Source organism: Caretta caretta, chromosome 1 (assembly GCF_965140235.1).
Source record: "Caretta caretta isolate rCarCar2 chromosome 1, rCarCar1.hap1, whole genome shotgun sequence".
Taxonomy (NCBI): domain Eukaryota; kingdom Metazoa; phylum Chordata; order Testudines; family Cheloniidae; genus Caretta; species Caretta caretta.
Window position 1 is genome coordinate 327,699,379 of NC_134206.1, and position 22,662 is coordinate 327,722,040.

Below are 22,662 nucleotides of genomic sequence, written 5' to 3' on the forward strand. Positions count from 1 at the left end.
TGTGATGGCATTTTTAAACAAATTTACTAGTCACAATGTATGCAAGGCCTGTTCAGAACATTTTAAAGAGGACAAAAGATTTGGACATTCAAGGAAGAGACAATTCTGAAGTTTCCATAACAGGACTTAGTTTTAAAAGTTAGCATGATCAAAGAAGACAGAACATGGACACATGCTTTTACCTCATTCCACACCCCCTGCACACACATTTAAGTATGTAATGCCCATGTATGAGAATTTATGTACTGTCCATATACCAAAATGAGACTGCACCAATTTGAATGAATGTTTACCACTGAATGTAGTAGCATATATACCCAGAGTTTACTCCATATTACTCTAAACCATAAAAGTTTCCTAGGCATAACCATTATCGCCTTACAGCCATCATCAACTAAACAGATCACTTGCTATTCAACAAGGAATACATTCTCCAATCTAGATCTGAGCCTGCTGTGTTTCTAGGTTGGGGGTAGTTACAAAACAGGCCAAGTTAGAGAAAAGTGATTAAAACAGATTTGACTAAACTATACTAGGTTAGAAACCAGTTCAGTATTGCAACTGTTTTAAAATGGCTATGCACAACATATAATCAGAATTATAAAAAGATTAAGGCATAAGGCTAGATCAAGTCAGCATTTTACAAAGATGTACTAGTGGTCTGTTTGTGGGGGTTTTTTTTGTTTTGTTTTTTAAAGAATATACAATAAAAGTATACTAATGCAATAGCTTGACTTCACTTTTATTCAGATAAATAACCTGGAACAGATATTTTACTTCTAACCATTTTCCTTGAAGATCTTTACTTATTTTCCTATATTAGGCCAGTTTGTTCTCAAATTAAGTAGAATCTCAACATCCTGTTGAGCTAATTTGTAAACTCCAAGTTCATTTAACACTGCTGTGGCAGAGGGCTGGTTTGGATCCAAGATGGTTCCATTTTCTGAGGCTGAATGTAGTGCATCTTTCAAAAGGAGGGCAGAGCCAACATTTAGATTCAAGATAATGCAGGCTTCTTTTATGCTATAAGAGGAAAAAATACACACACTTTACTGCCTGAAGAGGAGTGCTCATTTCAACTTCATGTCAGGACACAGTATGTTCAGTCTGTGGGGTTTTTTTTTGATCATCCCATTAATAAAATACTAAGAATAACCTCCCCTTTCTGGATATCTGAAAGACAAAACCTAAACTGAGAAGATAATGCAGCCACAGCTTTCAAGATATATAGCAGACATCCACCTTAATGTCTTGTTTTCAGTGAGACAAATGTGAGTATAACCACCATTTCTGACATATACTGCTTCCAGTTACCCAGGTCCCTGCATTTGTTTTTTAACTTTAGTTTCCCCATGGAGTAAAGTAATAAAAGCAAATACTTTTTTACATTTTAATATTGGTAAAAAGTTAAGCAAGATGAACTACCTTCTTATTCAGTATACTTAAATAAGAACACAGTATGATATATAGGTAACAACACATTCCCTGTCAAAAGTCATCAAAAAGCAAGAAGATGCCCTGTAACTATACATTTCTGTGCCTACACTTTCCCATTATAAATGGGGATAATACACATGAAAGGAGTGTGAAGCTTAATGTTTGAGAAATATTTCAAAAGCCTCAACAAATATAGCATCTTCCATTTAAGTATTATTGCAGTACCAATGTATCACCTTCATCCTTAAACATTTCTGAACCCACTCCTGCACTCTTTATTTAGGCTGAAATCCTGCTGGACTTTGTAGAGCAATTAGCCTTAGTAGGAATCACAGTACTGCACCCCAAGTCCTTGTTTCTTGGTGGTTTGTCCTGCTATGGCTTCTTGTGCTGTTTACATGCTTTACCATCCAGTTTTCCCTAAATGTGCAAGTGCCAGACTGTGTGTAACAAACAATCCACTGCTAACCTAAAAGAACAAACCACAGAGTCAATGGGGGCTTTGCTTAAGTATGAACTGCAGGATCATACCTGATACAGTGGTACAGATTCTCTCCACTTCCAACACTATAATTTTAACAGATTTCTCACCCAATTAATCCAAGCTGCAACTATGAAAGATGCTGATTTATACACAATGTAAGAACTTGGTATGATCAGTTGGATACTTGGTTCTGAAATACTAATACTTTAGAAATTGGCTTACTTACTGTTTGAAATAATTTTCTGGCCTTTTGCAATAGTGGGAAAATAAAGGGAAAAGATTCCTAGTCATATCAAACTGAAGTTGTACTGCTCCTCCTTCATTGAAGTGATTAGCCAGAATTACCTACATATGTATGCAAACAGATGCACTAAGTTAATTTAGGTAAGTCAATTGCACTTTCATTGTCACAGCACATATCACAACTGCAGATGCTTACCTCTTGATAGATGAACATATCCACTTTCTCTGCAAGCATTTGCCAGAAGATTTTAAACAGCGAGCAACAAAGCTGCTGTTCCAACTGCAGCAAACGATCTCTTAATGTCAACAACAATGGGCAAGCTGTACTGGATAAGGACATCACTGCCTGCTCTGCCTGGGATGGCAAAGATAACCACCTGAAGAAACAGATGTACACCACCATGTTACACTAAAGTTATTCCCAGGAAGGCAGTAGCAATGAAGCTCATCTTTTTCAAAAGGCCACAATCTCATCCACTTTTAATTTTCTTAGGTTTTGGCTATCCCTCCCCTTTCTCAAATATCCAAAAAAAGATCAGTCTGCATTATGGATTAATACTCTACACCAAGTATCATTCTAATAATATCAAGCCTATATTTTAGTAACAGGAATGTAAGATGGGACACCTGAAATCGGGGTGGGGGGGAGACTCCAAATGTGTAGAAACAAATCAGAAAAGAACTTTTATTTTAGAAAGCAGCCTACCAATTTTATTCAGAAGTATTCATAGTTATATTAGGACTTATTGAAAATGGAGGTAGCCCTTAAAGCCCTATCACACTTGCTCCTTAATATTCCCAAAGAAACAATTATTGTCAGATAAGAGTCGGCAAGAATTTCTTCTGGGAGTCCTGCTGCAGTGTGCCTCCACTGTTTGCAGGACTGTGCTTTAGAAAAGTACAATCTAGTTAAAAAAATATTTTTTTAAGGAATTGTGAAGAAAACAGATAACACTTTCCAAACAATTTACTACATCTATCTCATTTCATTCATAGAACTAGATTTTTACATTACATAGTTTTTTGCCAAAAGTCTTAAAATTGTATAACAAATTAATAGAAGACATTAACACAAAGACTCACCTCTCTTTTTTATACAGCTTTGCAGCATCTTTGACCTCCCTGAAGACATGGTCTACTTGGCGGGTCAACATATCATGTTTTAGGCGTTCTAGAAGGTTAATCATGTCATCAAAGACAGAGCTTTCCATACAAGCTAGCTGTCCTAGCTGTAGCTTACTGAGAGCATTACTATCTGCACAAATCTCCAGCGCAGCCTGCTGAAGCTCCAAGAAGAACTACAGAAACAAACAGATTTATATATAAATACTAGAGCAAAAACATTTCTACCATGGTAACTTTTTATTTGTACTTTAATATGCATAGCTTCAGCTGATAATATATTTCCCTAAGGCTTTTATAAACTAGCAATTTGTTTTCAAAAAGATGAGATTATAAAAAAAAATCTGGTAACTCTATTGTCCCCAAATGAGTATAGAAGTATGGTGTTTTAACCCCAGTGATGGAAACAGAAAGCTGAAGGGTCAAATTTTCTTCTGGCCTAAGTGATATAGGGTCCTAAATTCCATTTTCAGAAGTTCAATGGAATTTTGGGCTTCTAACTACCTGAGTCACTTTTGAAAATGAGACTTAAATGCTTTGAAAATTTTACCCCAAAATCTCAATTTTCTGATTTCTGCAAAGTCTGACAGACATACTATTTTTAATCTACTAAGAAAAACTACAAGTTAACACCTGGATAGCATTTAAATTTTAATAAATGTTTCCTTCACTAAAAAAAAAAAAAAAAAAGAAATTTTGATTTAAATTTTATAAAGATAGAAAATTAAATGGAAGTGTTCGTATGATGGTGATAGCAGACAGATATGTTACATCTAACATATTAAGCACTGAATTTCACATTTCCAGTTTTTTAGTTAATTTATTTTAACAGGTATTCATTAATGAAGTTGCATACTTAAATATACAGAAACAGGCTGCATTCTGAATTAGGACACACTACCACAAACCTCTGAGGCCATGGAGAGCCCCACTGAGGTTAATAGGGCTCCACACAGGTCTCCACTAGCAGACCCCAATATAGAATCAGAGTTTGTAGGTAGGTAAAACAAAAGTGTACTCTCATGGCTGCTCCAAATCCACACAGACCAGGCTGTCAGATGCGTCTGGCTTCTCAATTTTACATGAAGGATCAGCAACTCACTATCAACTATAGGTGCATAGATGTGTGCTGAAAAGTAATACCTTATAGCATTAGGTAAAGATGCAGTACTTAAGAGCAAGAATAAAAAAGTCAAGCTAACATGCTTCAGCAGAAATAAATCCTGAAAATTAGAATCCTCATATATTTAGAGGCAATGGGTCATTAACCAGAGAGATAGGCTGACCTGGAAATTTAGCGTCTTGACTATAGGTTTTGGTTTGCTGAGTATAGAATAGTCTGGGAGTCTTGCTTCCTGGGCTGACTGAGGTAAGAAAATTAGCTAAGGTTAGTGTGACACAATGGTGCTTTCTTTTTACAGATAATGGAGCATTCTGGAGGTGGTAGGCTACAAGTAGTAGTAGTAGGACAGTTGGCTGTAAGAGTGAAATATAGCTCTAAATATAATGGGTGAAATAATCCTTCCCCTACTAGATTCACCCTGCTTCCTGAGAAAGTGCCCGCTCCTACAGATCTTACAAATGAGCAGTCTCATTGACTTCTACCAGACTACTCATGTAAGGGTTAAGAAGAATACGATCCATAGGTGGTCTCCCATGTAACAAGATGTTGCAGAATGGCCAAGGTGCAGTGCTAGTTTACAGGAAACTAATCTGCTTTAGATGTTTTGATACAGTGCACAAAAACAGCACTATTTAAGCACTGTTTAAATTATAAGAAGTAATTTATCTTTAAACATCTTTCACTGAATTAGAATTTACATCTGATTCTGTTTTTTCAGCACTCATGATTAATTCTGCATCTTAAGATATTGAAATGAATGAAGTGGTTTTAGTTGAGCACCACATAACAGAGTTAGTTTATTTATTTATGTAAAACAGTAATTACTCACAACATTGTCAGCCCAGTCTGCTAATACTGTTCCTATGTAGTTAACAGCATTAAGAATGGCACAATAACGGAAGGCTAAAGAAGCTCTAGTCTCTTCCTTCATAACTTGAGTTAACCGTATTCTGAAGTCATCAACTAAGTCTTTTTGTAACTCCAAGAACTGTAGTTTTCTAGATGCTGTAGGAAGATTCTTATATCTGTCTGGAGAGACAATTGTAAAAATTTTAAATTTTCCAGAGTAAATAAAAACAGGAACTTTTTAAAAAGGTAAGTATTGTGGTTGCCTCACTCCTGCAAAGACTTACATGCATGCTTAATTTTACACCCTCAAAGTCGTCCCATTGACTACTTAAAGTTAAGCACATATGTAAATCTCTGCAGAACTAGGGCCTAAATAAATGGTTGCTTTACTGATTTCACTATAGCATTTAATTTTAAATTTTTTTCCTGGAAGAAAACTTGAAAAACAGCCTGGTAACACTAGGTGGACCTCAGAAATCTTCCCACAAGATGTGACAGAATACACATTTAGTATTCAAATAAAAATCACCTTGATGTTCATCTGCTCTTACTCACCATGTAGAAAGGTTAAAGTTAGTTAGTATCTACGTTTTCAGGAATTCATTTTTGGTCACTCAACCATTCCCTGGGCTGAATTCCTCAAAATTGATAACAGGACTTGTTTTATTTCATTTTTACACATAAACAAAAAATATGAATTCAATTTATCTTCTTTCAAACTTAAACAAATTTCTAATCGTAATCATCAGGTGTATCACTGTAGAAATTAGTACAAATATAAAAGTTTGATCATAATCACAAGAATTATTCATTAAAGTTCAAAGGAAAAAGGAACAAGAATTCCATTTATTTGTTAAAATGCAAACCAAATAACATTTCTACTTCTTACTTCTTTGATGACTCCACAACCACTGACATTTAATGTAGATTAATGTACTGAATTATAGTTCTTGAATTATTTAGGAGAATTCATCTTAAGAAGTGTCTCAAATTTTATAATAATTACCTGTGATAACCTGTAGCAGAGTCGTAAAAGTTTCAGCACAGTCTGGGACCTTCATTTCATCTACATCAGTGATATCTTTATATTGCGATACCCAGGCAGCTTCAGATGAAAGTATAGAGTCCATCTTTTGAAGAGCAACTGACAGACACACAAAAATGTTTAATAATTTAATATTCATATATTAACTTGCTTTGGAGTTTACATATTTAAGATTTCTTCTAATAAACTATCATTTTTAAATAAAAAAACTTAAGAATCCTAAAATATAAGATTTAATAAAAAGTAACTGACGAAAAATACAGTTTTTAAATTTGAAAATTAAAACATCAATTGCTTCAATTAAGATGAAGTATTTTAGAGGAATATAAAATTAGCTTATTGAAAATCATCACTAATCATAATTTTTAAAGTGCTTATCAACCCTGTACAGCTGCATTTTCCTTTACCCAAAAAAGAGTCAGAAAATTCATGGCCTATTTCAGCTGTTCTTATTCTTTACAATACAACACTTAGACACATATCACCATCACTGCTTGAAAATTTACCAACATCTATTACCCTGAGGATTATATTAATAGTCATATTAATCTACAAAACAAGCTGAAAAACATTGTGCTGTCATGTACTCCAAAGCCAAACCTCTGCAATTTAATGGAAAAAACCTTTAGGTGCTGCATTTTACATTTTCACTCAACTATTTTTTTAAATGTAGCCTACTACACAAATATATCTGCCAATGAATTTCACCTGTTTGTCAAATAATATAATAGCTCTTTATACAGCTAAAGTTGTACAAATACTCTTTTTGCAATAACAGATATTTGACTAATACTCTTGAAGTCAAATAATATACTCACTGAACACTATTCAATCAGCCTTATTTCCTATGGCCTGAACGCACAAAAGGAGTTAGGTGCCTAAGTCCCAGTTTTGGGACCAATGGGACCCACAAAACTCTCATTGAAACTCTGTACGCACCTAAACTCACTGGGCGCCTATGTTTTTTCAGTAAAAGTTCTGCTTCTGAGCATGTATGTTGCTGCTAATCTCCCACATTAGCTTTAGAGCAATTCATAAACCAGGGGCAAAGAGGTGTTCTCTTGTCTAACTTGCTTGAGGGGCCCAATCTGGTCAGCAATTTCTGAGCATACTTATTGGATTGGGACCTCAGAAGTTTAAACAAGAGAATGGGGGGCAGGGGAGGCGAGACAGACCTCCAAAATAACTTTTAGCCCACTGGTTAGGGAACTCATCTGGGAGACCCCCAGTTCAAGTCCCCGCTCCACCTGCAGGGAAGAACAGATCTGAACTGGGATCTGCCAATTCTCAGGTGAGGGCTCTAACCACTCTGTTATAGGATATTCTGATGTGGGGAATTCTTCAATCTCTCCTATTGAATATGTTGCACTGTGGAATATTTAAAGAGTCATTGGAGTAGGGGGAAAGTGTGCATGCGTCCACATCTGTGAGAGCATGACTGACGCTACAGCCTCATGGTTAGCACATCCACTCAGGATGTGGGGAAATCCAGGATCTACTCCCCCTTGCCATGACTCTTTAAATATTTAGCCACAGTGCAACAGCTTCAACAGGAAATTGAGAGATTCCCCTCATTAGAATATCCCACAGCTCATAAGGAGGACTTGAACCAGGAGTCTCCCACATCCTGGGTGAGTACCCTTATCACTGGGCTGACAGTTAAAAGGGAGGTGGTCCTCCCCTTCCCATTTCTTGCTAAAACACCCTAAGATACCAAACTCCAAAGAGATTTCCAGGCTGTGAATCTCAAGCAGAAACAGAAGACTCCCTGCAGCCCAGACTTAGGCTCCTATCTTTGCAAAAGATGCAGGGCTGAGCACAAACCACCTCTGGTCATTATCTCCTTTTCTAGTTTAGGCAATCCCTGCCTACCATACAGACTACAGTATCTATCTCTCCCTATTCACTATATATGCGCCAACTCAGGCTTTGTGTATTGCAGTGATTTTCCCAGAGACCCAACTCCTTTTCTACAGTCAAGCCTGCATCTCTCTTGCTTTTCTTATAGCTTCTTTCACTCACTCCACTTTCTCTTCCCCTATAATAGATCTTGGTGTGTCTCTTTCTCCCTATAGTGTCCTTTACTTGCTCCCCTGAACTTCTGTCTCTATTTTCCCTGTCACTCTTCTCTGTAAAAATTAGTAACCTCTTTTTCTTTCTACTATATTTTTCTTTCCTAACTTATCCCATCAATTTAAAAGCCCACCTTCACCCAGGCACATACACAGAGACTATGGAAATTTTATCTGAGGAATAAATCCCCACAGTCCAGGGGCAATGAGCGTATCAATTATGGTAGCATTAGCAAGTATTGTTTTAAAACTAAACAGGACAGTCTTGTATAAAAATTAGGGTGCTGATCTAATATCCCTTATTCATGTGACTTATCCTAACTTAATAGAACTATTTGTAGATAAGTATTACATGGTAGGCCTTCATCTATTTTTCTTTAAACAAAACCAATCATATTAAATCTTACATTTTCTTTCCACAGTTAGCCACCTTTGAAAACAGGTTTCTTCTGACAGAATATGCATGCAACTGGGAACGCTGCTGAGATATCCATGAGTAGCATACAGCTCTCTTTCAAATAGAAGCACCTCATCCACAAGATGACAAAAGAGATTATCGTCATACAATAGGCAAACGATATCAGCAGCCAACTTCTCCAAAATCAGCATTACCAGAGCACGGGAAAATTCAAGCTTTAAGAAAAAAACAAAAGTCACCAAAGTAGATAGAAACTGCAAGTCAGAATTGTTAATATTAATGCAGTTTTAAAACTCTTTCTGAACTAACTTCAGCCATATCACAAATTCAATAAGGTTAATGAAGTTGTGCCTACTTACACCACAGCTAGAATTTGGCTGTATGTAATTGCACATACAGTAAATCCTCACTTAACATTGTAGTTATGTTCCTGAAAAATGCTACTTTAAGCAAAATTATGTTAAGCTAATCCAATTTCCCCATAAAAAATGAATATAAATAAGGCGGGGGGGAGGTTAGGTTCCAGTGAAATGTTTTTCGCCAGACAAAAAAGACATATATATCACACACACACTACAAGTTTTAAACAATTTAATACTGTACACAGTAATGATGATTGTGAAGCTTGGCTGAGGTGGTGGAGTCAGAAGGTGGAAGAGGGTGGGATATTTCCGACGGAATGCCTTGCTGCTAAAGGATGAACTAGCACTTGGCTGAGCCCTCAAGGGTTAACACGTTGTTAATGTAGCCTCACACTCTACAAGTCAGCATAAATGGAGGAAGGAGACACAATAGAAGCATGGCAGTGGCTGCAAACATTCTCTGCGGAAACTGAACATGATGATGAATCCACGCTATCCCACTGGAGCACACCACTCCCTCCACTTTCCAAAGTGCAGGGAGTGGTGCGTGCGTGCGAGAGAGATGGTGTGTGAGTGAGTGAGTGAGAGACAGACAGACAAGCGCATTGTCCTTTAAAGTACACTGACCCCACTCTAAGAACACTGCCTTTTTAAGTAGATTAGCAAGTTGAGAGAGCAGTTGCTGCCAGCAAGCGCCTCATCCTGAGTCCTGTCGTGTTTTGTCCCCCCCTGCTCTGTGGAGATGGGGTACAGGAGCAGGGTGCAAGAGCGGGAGGGGGCGGGGGGGGACACCCTGACATCAACACCCCTCTTTCCCCCTTACCCCTGCACAGCAAGCAGGAGACTCCGGGAGCAGCTCCAAGGCAGAGAGGGCAGGAGCAGCACATGGCAGTGGGGAGAGGGACACCTGAACTGCCTGGCAATTGCTGCACAGGAAACTTAGGGGAACTGATGGGGGGCTGCTGGCCCACCCTGGTTCCAAGCCCCCACCAGCTAGCTCCAACAGCTGCTCTTCCTGCAAGCAGTGGACAAAACAGGCGGCTGCCAAACAACGTTATACGGGAACATTGCACAACTTTAAATGAGCATGTTCTCGAAAAGATCAGCAACGAAACAACGTTAAAAACGGGATGATGTTAAGTGAGGAGTAACTGTAACATATTTGCTTACCCTTGCATTGACTGAGGAGCCTGCCTTGTCCAATATTGGCTGGATTTTATCATCGAGGAATTTTGCGTGATTTCCAATCCACATGAGTACCTGGGTTAGGTACCACTCAGGCTTGTGCAAAAAGGCAAAACACCCAGAACATTAAAGTTAACTCCACCCAAAAAACAACTGATATATGAACAGAAGTATAGATTTCACCTACAGTACCCACTGCAAACAAATATGTAACATAAAAGGATATAACTCCTGACAAGTCAGAAAGATTATCAAACTTTATTTTTAATATGTACCCTTAATATAATGTATAAAGTGTTAAGTTACTAGATGTTTCAATAAATGGTTAATCAACTGTTATAACCATCCATAACACATTCTACTCATGTCTGTAATATGCTTCTAACATCTATTCAACAGTTAAGTCTTTATAAACTATTTATAAGTGTAGCAAGACTACAAAGCATGACCAGAAAAAGCATTTGGAGGGGAAAAAAGAGTTAACGAATGCCAACTTTAAATTGGATTTTGCAATTTAGAGTAGTTTATTTTACAACAGCAGCAACATTTAAAACCAGGGTAGGGGTTTTGGCTTTTGGTGGGAAGGGAGGAAAAATGGAGGACATATATGTACTTTAAATTGAAAGCATTGTCTTTTCTGTCCCAGTAGGTCAAAAGCCCTCAAAGAAAAAAAAAATTTTTTCGTGGACCTTCTCTGTATTTGTGATCAAGTAACACCCCTATGGCAACTAAGCAATTTACATGGCAAATTAACATCAGAGAACCATTTATGTACTTGTACTATCTTTAATGCAATAAGTATTCTGTCTTTTATGAAAAAAGGAAACAGGCTGCCTACTTTTGCTCTTCATTTATCTCCCCTTCCATTTGCTCTATTACTCTCTTCCCTACACATATTGCTCTGACACCATACCCACTTACTCCTCTCCCTCTCCACTACATATGCCTCTTGAGGCTGATAGGGAAAGGACACACCACTGAGAATGGAGCTGACTGAGAGGCTAGTTGCCTCATCATCCTTTTATGTAGTATCCTCCCCTACTGGAAGCAGCTAGGCCGGTGGCTCCTCCTAGTTTCCAGTTACTGGGAAAAATTTTTTTTTTTTTTTTAAAAAAGCACTTCCAATTAAAACCCTGTAGAAGTAATAAAAAATGTAACTAACCCGTCACAGGCCACCAGTGAAAAAGTCTGGGAACTACTGTCAAGGTGAAATGTATTTACAGTTTACCCAAAAACGTTACATGCGACCACACAGATTAACCTTAAAACATTGTTACTATAAGCAGTTTATATACATGCTAAATATCAACTTTTCAGACCCTGGTGCAGTTGTATTGGAACAAAAAGAAAAAGGAAACATTCATATAAAAATGCACCTGTATTTTAACCCCAGATGAAAGCCACCAAACTTTGAGGGCATTTAACGTGCACGCACACACACGTTTCCAAATTTGGGGAGAGGGGAGGATTAGTCAGGTACAATTTAATGTAAGGTTTTTTTAATTTAAATTAATTAATTAAAACAAAAAACTAATTGTAGTCCCAAGTCATTGTCAGTTATATTTTAAACCAAGAACTTATTTTAATGCAGAGTCTAACACCTGTAAATATAGGAATAATAAAAATGCTATCTCATGACCAAATTCACTCCCTTTTACACCCAAACTTAAGTAGCCAGGACTGGTAAAAGGAGGTTTTTCCATGGGGATGAAGAGAAATGAATCCATCTTTCTCAGGCTGTGGAGTCTACCCCAGGCTGCAACAGGTCCTGTTTCAGTGCCCCCGGTAACAAAGGGATTTGGCAAGTGCAACAGGAATATCCCATTGCCAGGGAATCTCTGCAGTGCAGCACTTTGCCAAGCAGGGGGTAGGACTTGTGGAGGGTCTTCAAGTGCTTTTTCACCTCCACATTTTCACCTCCACACACATGCAATGAGCCCAAGGTCCTCCATGCAGAGAGCAATATTTGGGTCACAACTTTACTACAGCAATGTGTTTTCTATATAAAACGGGTTAGTTTTTTTGTTAAGTACTGCAATTAAAAGTAAATCAAGAAATGCTTTCCCCATACCTTGCTTAAAACATTAGTTTGTCTATTCCCAGTAAAATGATACTTGAATCTTTTCTGAAGAGGGTTCAGCATGATTTGCATTGGAAGGATAACAGGTGGTGATGGAGGTAGAGAATACTTCTCTGGCAGTTGTTTTGGTTTAGTTAGTAATTCATCTCTAAGGTTTAAGAGTCAAAGGTAAAATATTTTATTGGCAGATCATTGTTATAGAAGTACTGAATTCTCGCATCATAACTTGAGACATTTAAGAAATGTTACATTCCATTTCTATAGTCCCCTTTCTTTACTGAAGTCACTACATGGTCAGTTTGGATGAGCTATTACCAGCAGGAGAGTGAGTTTATGTGTGTATGGGGGTGGGGGGGGTGAGAAAACCTGGATTTGTGCTGGAAATGGCCCACCTTGATTATCATGCACATTGTAGGGAGAGTGGTCACTTTGGATGAGCTATTACCAGCAGGATAGTGAGTTTGTGTGTGTGGTTTTTGGGAGGGGGGTGAGGGGGTGAGAGAACCTGGATTTGTGCAGGAAATGGCCCAACTTGATTATCATGCACATTGTGTAGAGAGTTGTCACTTTGGATGGGCTATCACCAGCAGGAGAGTGAATTTGTGTGGGGGGGTGGAGGGTGAGAAAACCTGGATTTGTGCTGGAAATGGCCCAACTTGATGATCACTTTAGATAAGCTATTACCAGCAGGACAGTGGGGTGGGAGGAGGTATTGTTTCATATTCTCTGTATGTATATAAAGTCTGCTGCAGTTTCCACGGTATGCATCCGATGAAGTGAGCTGTAGCTCACGAAAGCTCATGCTCAAATAAATTGGTTAGTCTCTAAGGTGCCACAAGTACTCCTTTTCTTTTTGCGAATACAGACTAACACGGCTGTTACTCTGAAAACTACATATACTATACAATTATCAAAATCCTGCAATGAAAACTATTTCTATATTTAGAATATTCCAACATTAAACCTGTGTTTAATTAACAGGCGGATTACGACTGATTTGTGATAGCAGCAGTCAGTCAATTTGGTTTACAAAAAGCCATCTTTATTCAGGATTGCCAAGACAGATGTGGGTTGTCCTATCCTCCCGCAGACACACACAGACTTGTCATTACTATACTGAAACAGAGAAGCAGAAACTCAGAGGATTAGTAATGCAAAACAAGAGCTTCTCTGATCTGTATGTGACCCAAACTGGCAAAGATCAAAAGCTGTTTTTACCATCTGAGGGCAGCTCAATGGCTTATGTGAAAAATATTAGTGATCTCAGTCCAGTTCCAGGGAACAGGCAAATGTACCACCACAATTTTCACCCCTGTGGGTAATCTTGCCAGAGGGCCCAAGCACTGAATAGCATGAAGGTTAAACTATCTTCCTCACTTCCCCAGATGTGAGTGCACTAGAATCGTGGTCGGTACAGCACTGCTGCTGCCAAAGCTATACTTTTTCTATTGGCAAAGAACTTCAATTTCTAATATTGTTAATTGGGCACTTTCTATGTTAATTTTTTTCTTTTAATAAAACAAGAAATACTAAACCCACAAACCTACTTCAGCCTTAGTGAGAAATGTCCAGCAAGTTTGTTCATTATTCTTACTGAAATTCCCTATGAATATAAGACACTAATTCAAAAAGGATACGATGTTTGCAATTTCAGAAGCTGAGAAAACAGAGTCTCCAAATTATTGTATATTTCTGGAACATTAGCCGGTGCAGCAAGACCAAAAACCTGAGACTGTGGTGGCCCAACAAATGGCCAATGAAGGTGAGTTAATATTTCCTCAAAATCACTGTAACAGAAAATATACACATCAACATGAATCAACAGTACAATGCAAAGATGAAAGAACTATGGTGCATTTCCTACCTTGACAGTTTGTCCTTAAGAATTTTATGCCAGAATTTAACAGTAGACCTCACAAAAGTAAGAAGATGAGAACAAGACGACTCCTGAAGCTTAATATCCAATTCTGCCATGGATGCCAAAGTAGTAGCAGCCTCTGGGACATTGTTGGTCATGAGATACTGCTGAATATTATCACTATAAATAAAGCAAAATCATGACTAGAATGCACTGAGGCAATTTTAGCAACACTGAGGATAATTCATTGCTGTTTACTTGTCTTACTGTATAATGAAAGTGAATAAAGCAATTTTGTTTTTTGTTTTGTTTTTTTAATAGAAAATATTTTCCAGGTCAGCAGCTAGGTGACCTTGCAGTTAGTGCCTTGCACTGCTACCTGGTACACTTAAATTTCTGGTCCATGCCTCTTGCTACCTATGTTGAGGGTGCACCACTGAACAAGAGGATAGCCCTTGATGAGAAACTAAGTGTTTTCAAATCTGTTGTGCAACTCATTTAAAAACTTTTTAGATAAATGTTTTATTCTCACCAAAACAATAAAAATAAAGAGATGTCAACCTACATAATGCAAATACATCTTTTTCTGCTCAAACACCTTCTTTCGGTATTATTAGATTCTGTACAGTTATGTGTTAAAAACAGATAGCGAAGATACAGAATTTATATTCAACACTGACAAATATTCTACTAATAGAGGTGCATCTTTCAGATTAGATGGTAAATTATGATCCCTTTCATCCCCATATCCAAAACACAGTAATCACCAAATTTAGTTGCAAACGAAAGCAATGGCATATCAAAATTAGATTTGAATTTTTAGTCAGTAGGTGAATTAACAAGGATTATAACTTGTTTGCATTTAAAAATATAGATTTACAACTCCAAAAATGTCTCAAATTTATTTATTACCACCTAAGCCCTAAACAAGACTGCAGGAAAAAGATACTTAGAAGTCCAAGTGGGCCTATTTTACCTTAACTCTTCTATTTGTGAAATCCATTTTAGATAAGCAAGGTGTCGTTCAACCTCTTCTATTTGACTAATCAGTACACCAAGATCTTCCATCCATGGCTGGGCTGTCAACAGGTGGCTATTAATTGAATCAAATAAAACAGTTTCTTCCCCCAGGAGCTGACTAAGGGACTTCTTAGAATCCTCTGCATTCTTTAAGGCATTCTGAATTCTTTTGGGGACTTCTGATGAAACTGTAAGTACCTGTATTTAGGGAGGAGTAATACATCTGACATAAAAGTACTAAGACCCCTCTTTCAGTGATTAAACAAATCACTTTTACAGATTTCCCTGCATAGTAAAGCATAAGAGAAAATCAGAAAGTGTCAGCTTAGCTGACAACATTGTGTAGAATGTTACCAAAATGCGCTGATGTAATTAGATGCATGCAATTGGTGGTATATTTTTAATGTTTCAAGGAGTTGAGAAATAACTAACAGAATGCTTACCTGTTCCTCTAATTGCTTTTTATTTTCTGAAAGCTCCTCTATAAGTTTGCCAAGTTTCTTTAGACAATTAAGGTCAGTTCCAACTTCTCTTTCAACATATTCAGCTACAGAGTAAGGGATGTCACAGCGATCTGGGTCTCTAGTGACTTGTTCCCTTCCAACATTAATGGCTGCCATGTTTTCGTCACCTGCAGGACTGAGTTAAAGAGTCCGTAGTTAGCCACCACCCACACAGCACTATCAACTACCATGAACCTTCACATGGAATGGGGCAGAAGAAATTTCAGCTTAAGGATTTCAGTTCAATGCAACTGAAAATACTGTCTTCCATTCAACTGCTCACATGCATAAAGATAGCCACATGCATAAGCCTTTGGAGAACCAGGGCCTAAGTATGCAAAGTATGACACTATTATATACTCTGCTGGGGCCATTGTGCCCACCACTCAACAGAACTGAAACATGTCCGCTACCCAGAAAAGTCAGTCAGCTTTCATTTCCAATACCATACATTTTTCTAAAACCAATTCAATGTTTTTATGTCTGTACTAGATGGTATGTATAAAAATACTTGAAAATGTACAGATGACTTGCCTCACCCCTACAGGTAGTAAAAAGGCTCCAGCACTTTTAAATGGCAGGTATGCCATCACTAGCAAAGTATACCGTGGCATGTTGCACACAAAGCAGCACATGATCTGTTGACAGACAGCATTTTAGAGACATACAAAAGAAGAAAATTCCCATAAATTATCAAATGAGCTGATCATCTTAAATCTTTGCTTTGGAAGCAGCACCTCCTGGCCTACTGCTTTGTCAGTGGCCAGGGAAATCCGGAACTTGATCAAATTCGTCAAGTGTTTGATCAGATTAAGATCCAACTCCCTGCACCATCTTCAAAATTTAAAGTAAGTTTTAAATGCATTAATATGCTTTTAAAACTTTATCTGACCTCTAAAGCAAGTTATCATTCCAACATCAAAAAGCAGATTTAAAACTATAATATGAACAAGCAGTTAAAGGAACACTACCAATGTAAGAAATTACTTCAGTTTGAAAATTTTTACTCTTTTTATAACAAACAAATGAAAGAGATTAATGAAATATCTCGTTCCAGTTTACCTTGTGTAGTTGACAGTGTTCTGTGTATTCAATGATTTATTGTTTCCTTTTATGTACACAGCAACAGGCAAAGGAGAAAAACCTTTTAAAAGTAGGAAAATGTACTTGTAACACCATAAAAATTGGCAGGTAAATCAACAGAAGGTGTAGGAATGGACACTCCTTACATTTTTTTCCAATGAACTACATTTCAAGATAGTATCCCTTTTTATGAATCTATTAGTAATTTATTAAGAGACTCCCACCTTCACTGCTTGTTGCCCACATCGAAAATGAAAGGGGTTCTATGCTACACATAAAGACTCTCCAAGAGACAGGATATTTTCCTTAGGGAAGGATTATTAATAAACTACTGGCTTAAGAAACTGAGTTACACTAAATATATTCTATTCATGCTCTTATATGGCCCTTATCACCAAACTATCTGAACATCTTTCAGAAGTGCACTGAGCAGTGTGACTAACATCTGTCATATGTGGTGGGCCTCTTTTTTTCCTCCAAGGAGAAACTGTGTTTTTTAAAAATATTTTATTATACATGCACATAAACATCTGCAAAACTAATTATCCGCCTTCAAACTCTCACTTGCTATGAGGACTATAAAAAATTGACCACTGTTAGGCGGATGGTCTGTTAAGACCAGTGCCTATCATACTGACCAATACTGTCTCAATGTTCCCTTGCAGTCCCCTGTCCATCTGCCTCTATCTATTGTTTATCTTATACTTAAAATCCCTTCTCCCAAAAGCCTAGGGTCTATCTTTTTATTCTGCATTTGTGAAATACCTAGCATTATAGCAGCCAGGACCATGACTGGGACTAGTAGACATTAAATAATACATAGAAAACTACAATACCACCACCCTCTGCTGTGGGCAAAATAGGAAAAGCAAGGTTGAAGAAGTGCACCTTTCACTCAAAACAAAATGTCACAAGGCTTGTGGTGACTCTTAATTCCTGTAGAAATTCATTCCACCATCTTGGACCAGGCGCAAGAAAGCACTGTCTTCTGGACTCAGGACTATGAGGCCCAGGGTATTTACACTCCCCTAGTTGACACAGGGTGTTGTTGACACTGCTTTAAGTCGAGGTAAGTTACGTCGCTCGGGGTGGGGAGGAACGGACGGACAGTTTTTTCACACCCTTGAACGACATAACTTAGACAAGCCCTCAGCAAGTCATAACAACATCTTGCTAGCAGAGAAGTTTGAGCACAATTAGGATGTGCCATGCCACCCATAGGGTTGCCAACCCTCCCTGTTTGGCTGGGAGTTTGGCTTTGCAGCAGGGCTAAAGCAGGCTCCCTACCTGCCCTGGCTTCATGCCACTCCCAGAAGCGGCAACACTTCCGGTAGCGGCTCCTAGGAGGAGGCACAGCCGGGGGGTCCTCTGCGCGCTGCCCCTGCCTTAGCACTGACTCCACAGCTCCCATTGGCAGGGAATGGGGGACCGCCACCAATGGGCACTGCAAGGGCAGTGCTTGCAGGCAGAGGCAGCCCGCAGAGCCTCCTGGCCACCCGTGAGCCTAGGAGCCACTGCCGAACATGTTGCCACTTCTAGGAGGTAAGCGCCACCCAGCCAGAGCCTGTACCCCCTTACGCATCCCAAGCTCCTGCCCCAGCCCCCTCCCGCACCCAAACTTCCTCCCACAGCACACACACCCTCCCACAGCCCTGAGCCCCCTCCTGCACCCAAACTCCCTCCCACAGTCTGCACCCCCCAACCCTCTGCTCAGGGATTTCCCTACACCCCCCCTGAATTTCCCCAACCCCAGTTTTGTGAACTAGTTACATGCAGTGTTGCCGATTTAGTGATTGTTTGGAAATCTGAATTGAAACTGAAACATTAATACACACTTTAAAAGTATATACAGTGTATGATAAAATACATGTATCTGAAAAAGTATAAACAGATTTGAAAAGTATGAACATAGACTAGCTTCCTTATACAACTGTTGTTTTTTATGACAATGTCAGTCATTCATTTCGGTGTTGTTGGCCAAACTAATAATTTCAAATTATTATTTGTAAGCAAAGTCTAAATGAGCTCTCCCTGACAGCTAGTGATGAGCTGGGGGGAAGACTTCAGGACCAGATTGTATTTACATTCACACTTAATCTACCTAGGTATCCTGCAAACACAACAAATCCAGCTGCGTTGCCCAAGTGATAGATTTTGGCTGGGGTTGGGTTACAAATCACTTGAATGCAGCGGGGGGGATTCTTGTTATTCTTATTGTCTGAGTAAAGGGCAGTAGAACTGTACTTAGCCTGTGCTGATTGAAGGCATCAAGAGAGAGAGTGGAGACAGGTGTTTTGCTTGATGGTCTGCCTGACTTACAAGTACTATTTGACCTGCCCCTCTCCACTGTTTAAAGACAGAGCTGATTAGTCTCCATAGAGAATCTTTTGTTTTGTTAAGTGACCACTACAGCTGAAATTACTGATAATCAGATTTAAGTGCTTAGACCTGCTGTGGGACAGTGTTTCTGTGGAAGAGATGGCCCAGTCTGCACTAGCAGTGAGGTTCCCCCACTAAGAGCTCAGCTGAAATCACTGAGAGCTGGGTAGAACCTCAAGAGACCAACTCACAGAGGTCACAGTGGCAGCAAAAGGTGACAGTGCAGGGCCACTGCCAACAGAGGGATAGAGTGAACGGTGGCACAACGAACAACAGTGGCCAGAGCGAACAGTGAGCAGCTGGAGGAACGAGCAAGGTGCCTTCTTGCTCCCCAATTGGGAGGTGAACTCATGTGAAAGCATCTCTGAACTCTGAGTCTCCACTGACCAAGGACAACACCAGTGAGTGTTAATGAGGCTGTTAAGAATGCTGGAGACACAACACAATCCATGCAAACAAACATGGCTGTGGCATCATACTTTCTATTTAGGCAAGAGATACCACACACTACAAACTGGAGGCCAATGTTAAGTGCATTGTCACTTGTTCATCCTGAAGTTGAACACTGGTTCCAAACAAGACCAGCAAACGCTCACTATCTTTCTGCAAAAAACTCAACTGACTGGCTAGAAGCATGTGGTGCAACAGTGAAAGACTCAACAGTTGAAAAAGTGAAGAACTCTCTCACCACATTCAAAAAATTTGCATACATGGCTGATGAATGCACTGATGCAAATGGACATCAAGTATTAAGTCACTGTGTATGTTATCTTGATGTCAGTGGTAGGCCAGTAGATGCATTTCTAGATGTTCAAGTTATAGAAGACACATTGGCTGCCTCTGTGACAACCCACATCTTAGAAGAGTTAAATGCTTGTCAACTGGACCCCAAACAGATGGCGGCTTGTGCTTTTGATGGAGCTGCAAACTTCTCTGGAAGACATGGTGGAGTACAAGCTTTGCTCAGAGAAAAGTGTAACCCTAATTTCTCCTATACACACTGCAGAGGCCATCTACTCCAACTAGCACTAGTACGAGCGGCAGACTCTTCAAAAGACGTTTAAAAAGCTATAAATGTAATGTCTTCATTATATTTTTTTTTCAGCAAGAGTCCAAAAAGACTGAATATCTTGGAAAATATAGAAGATGGACTGAAGTTCAAATTAGTCCAACCTGGGAAAACCCTCTGGCTTTCTCATGAGCAATCCTTAGCTGTTGTCTTAAAATTACTCCAGCCATTATTACTGGCTTTGTAAAGTATCTACAAAGATGGGATGGATCTAAGTCGTGAGGCTGGTGAATTACTTTTGCTACTACGTTCTGAGAAGACTATTACTGTTCTCTCTCTTGTAAGTCTATTGTTGAAACCACTTGGGCCATTAAATAATGCCATCCAGGCATCCGTTACAACAGTAGTAGATCTTTGTCCAGCAAAAGAAGCTACCTTTAGATCAGAGAGCTATCCATTGAAAAAGCAGACTTCAGTCCAGAAGTTGACTAATGAAGGCATTTATCATGAATCCTTAAGTGAAGAGGACAAGTGTTTAAGACAACTGAAAAAGTACACAGACTTGAGTCTTAAAAATCTGTAACAGCGACTTCTAGATTCTACTCAAACTCTACATAGCTTTTACAGATCCCTGACCTATAAAACACCGACAGTTGAGTGGGTGAGGCACTACCACGAATGGGGCTGCCACGTGCTCAGGACAGAATAGAGACTTTGAACACAGGGTGGAATATCATATGACAAATGAATGAAGATTTGACTTCAACTTCTTTTTTATCATCACTAGTGGCTCGACCCGATCTTTATGCTATGTTTCCTGGGATGAAAGAAGTAGGAATTCATCTCTGGCTACTCCCAGTGACAACAGCTACAGGTGACCGTTCTTTTTCATCCTTAAATACAATTTTGTGTTCTGAAATAAGTAGTTTTCTTCCTGATCATGTGAATGAACTAATGAGCATATCAACTGAAGGAATGGAAGTACCGGACACACGCGAAGCCACCAAAGATGAACGCATTGCATTCAAAAAGTTCATTAACAGAGTTGTGCAAAATTATAACAAGAAACCAAGAAGGATATCTATGTAGTGCTTCATCAAAGGCTTGAATAGCCAACTTTAATTTGTTTGATGATTGTAAAACAGGAATTAAATCTAATAAAATGGTCATGAAACATTTTTCAGTTTTTATGATGGTGCCATACAGCCTACCTTCACCCTCATGGTCTCACCCCTCATCGGCCCTGCCCCCCCATAAATTCAACCCCCCTCCCCCCATTTCAATTCCTGGGGAAAACACTGCCTCTACCCCAGCCCCCTCCCGTCCCAGCCTAGTAAAGGTGAGGGAGAGAGCTAGCGAAAGAGGGTAGTGGGCTGGAGTGAGTGGGGGCAGGGCAGGGGTGTGCCCTTAGGGAGGGGGACGGATGTTTGGGTTTGTGCAATTAGTTGGCAACCCTAGCTACCAAAGACAGCCACTAGCATCCCTGGAGACCACTATCTCCGCACCTACTGCTCACCGTGGGGGGATGGGACTGCTCCTCCCCCTGCAGCAGGCGAAGGGGTTGCTCGCCCCTCCGCCCCCACCACAGAACAGGGTGGGTGGGGGAAGAGAACCTTTCGGCCAGGGGGTCTCCTCAGCCTGCCTGCCGCACTCGCCTAGGCCCCGCACGCCATTAGCGTTGCCGTGGTCCCTAGCAGCCCCCCTCGGGCTCCCCAAGGCAGCCCCTCTCCTTGCTAGGCCCCCCGCAGCCCGCCAAGAGCTGAGGCCCCTCACACGCCGGCATCGGGAGCGGGCAATAGAGGCCAGCCCAGCTTTCCCGGCCCGCCCAGGCCCGGGCTGAACGAGGCCGCTTACCGCTAGGGCACGGACGGGCCCGAGTTATTCACCCACCGCCAACCGCCTAGGGTTCTGCCCCGCCCCCTCAGCTCCACCACTGACTGGCACCCGCCAACCCGGCGCAGCGGGAAATCCCGAAGTTGCTCCGGGTCCCGCGAGAAGTGGGCGGAAGGACGAGAGAGGCAGACTGTAACATACCCACGGGTCTGTCCCACCCATCAGGATCCCGTGATGTCATGCCTGCCACAGAAGAAAGCGCATGCGCGCGGTCAGAGGTCGCCTGTGCGGAGCGAGCCTAGGAGGCGGTTGGTGCTTCGCTTTGGCGGTGAGCTGCCTCCTGAGAGAACCTGGCGCTGGGTCTCCGAGTCCCGGGCGTGGGGAGGGAGCAGCCCACGCCTTGCCCCATAGTGCTGCGGACTCACCGTCCCCGGAGGCCTGTCCAGCTCGTTAAGCATTGCGGGTTGGGTGGGTTGCCAGCTGGAGTTGCCAACTTTCTATTTGCAGAAAATCAAACACCCTTGCCCTGCCCCACACCTTTTCCAAGGCCATGCCCC

The 22,662-nt window shown here is 40.1% G+C and overlaps 1 protein-coding gene across 7 annotated transcripts; it reads right to left on the reverse strand.

Moving 5' to 3' along the window:
- Nucleotides 1-5: 5 nt before the first annotated feature.
- On the reverse strand, nucleotides 6-22,367 carry RINT1 (RAD50 interactor 1). Of its 7 annotated transcripts, none has more exons than XM_048836363.2 (15): nucleotides 22,307-22,361; nucleotides 16,864-16,945; nucleotides 15,742-15,937; nucleotides 15,255-15,496; nucleotides 14,285-14,458; nucleotides 14,058-14,207; nucleotides 12,412-12,568; nucleotides 10,326-10,436; nucleotides 8,783-9,008; nucleotides 6,265-6,402; nucleotides 5,239-5,438; nucleotides 3,248-3,462; nucleotides 2,361-2,541; nucleotides 2,148-2,266; nucleotides 6-1,023 (listed from the first exon to the last, which is right to left on the reverse strand). In XM_048836363.2, the coding sequence occupies exons 1-15, from the start codon at nucleotides 22,344-22,346 to the stop codon at nucleotides 807-809; spliced, it is 2,448 nt and encodes an 815-aa protein (XP_048692320.1). In that variant the 5' UTR covers nucleotides 22,347-22,361; the 3' UTR covers nucleotides 6-806. The 7 variants fall into 7 exon arrangements, with proteins under 7 accessions (XP_048692320.1, XP_048692322.1, XP_074980597.1 ...); XM_048836365.2 differs by lacking the exon at nucleotides 22,307-22,361 and adding an exon at nucleotides 22,127-22,278; XM_075124496.1 differs by lacking the exon at nucleotides 22,307-22,361 and adding an exon at nucleotides 17,773-17,794.
- Nucleotides 22,368-22,662: the final 295 nt, after the last annotated feature.

What these genes read in the sequence shown, in the direction of transcription:
- RINT1 (XM_048836363.2), bottom strand. Translation starts at nt 22,346, where the DNA reads ATGACATCACGGGATCCTGATGGGTGGGACAGACCCGTGG. An exon ending in AACACTGTCAACTACACAAG is followed by an intron (nt 15,938 to 16,863) that starts GTAAACTGGAAC and finishes TCTTTAACTCAG; the next exon opens with TCCTGCAGGTGACGAAAACA. An exon ending in ATATGTTCATCTATCAAGAG is followed by an intron (nt 2,267 to 2,360) that starts GTAAGCATCTGC and finishes ATACATATGTAG; the next exon opens with GTAATTCTGGCTAATCACTT.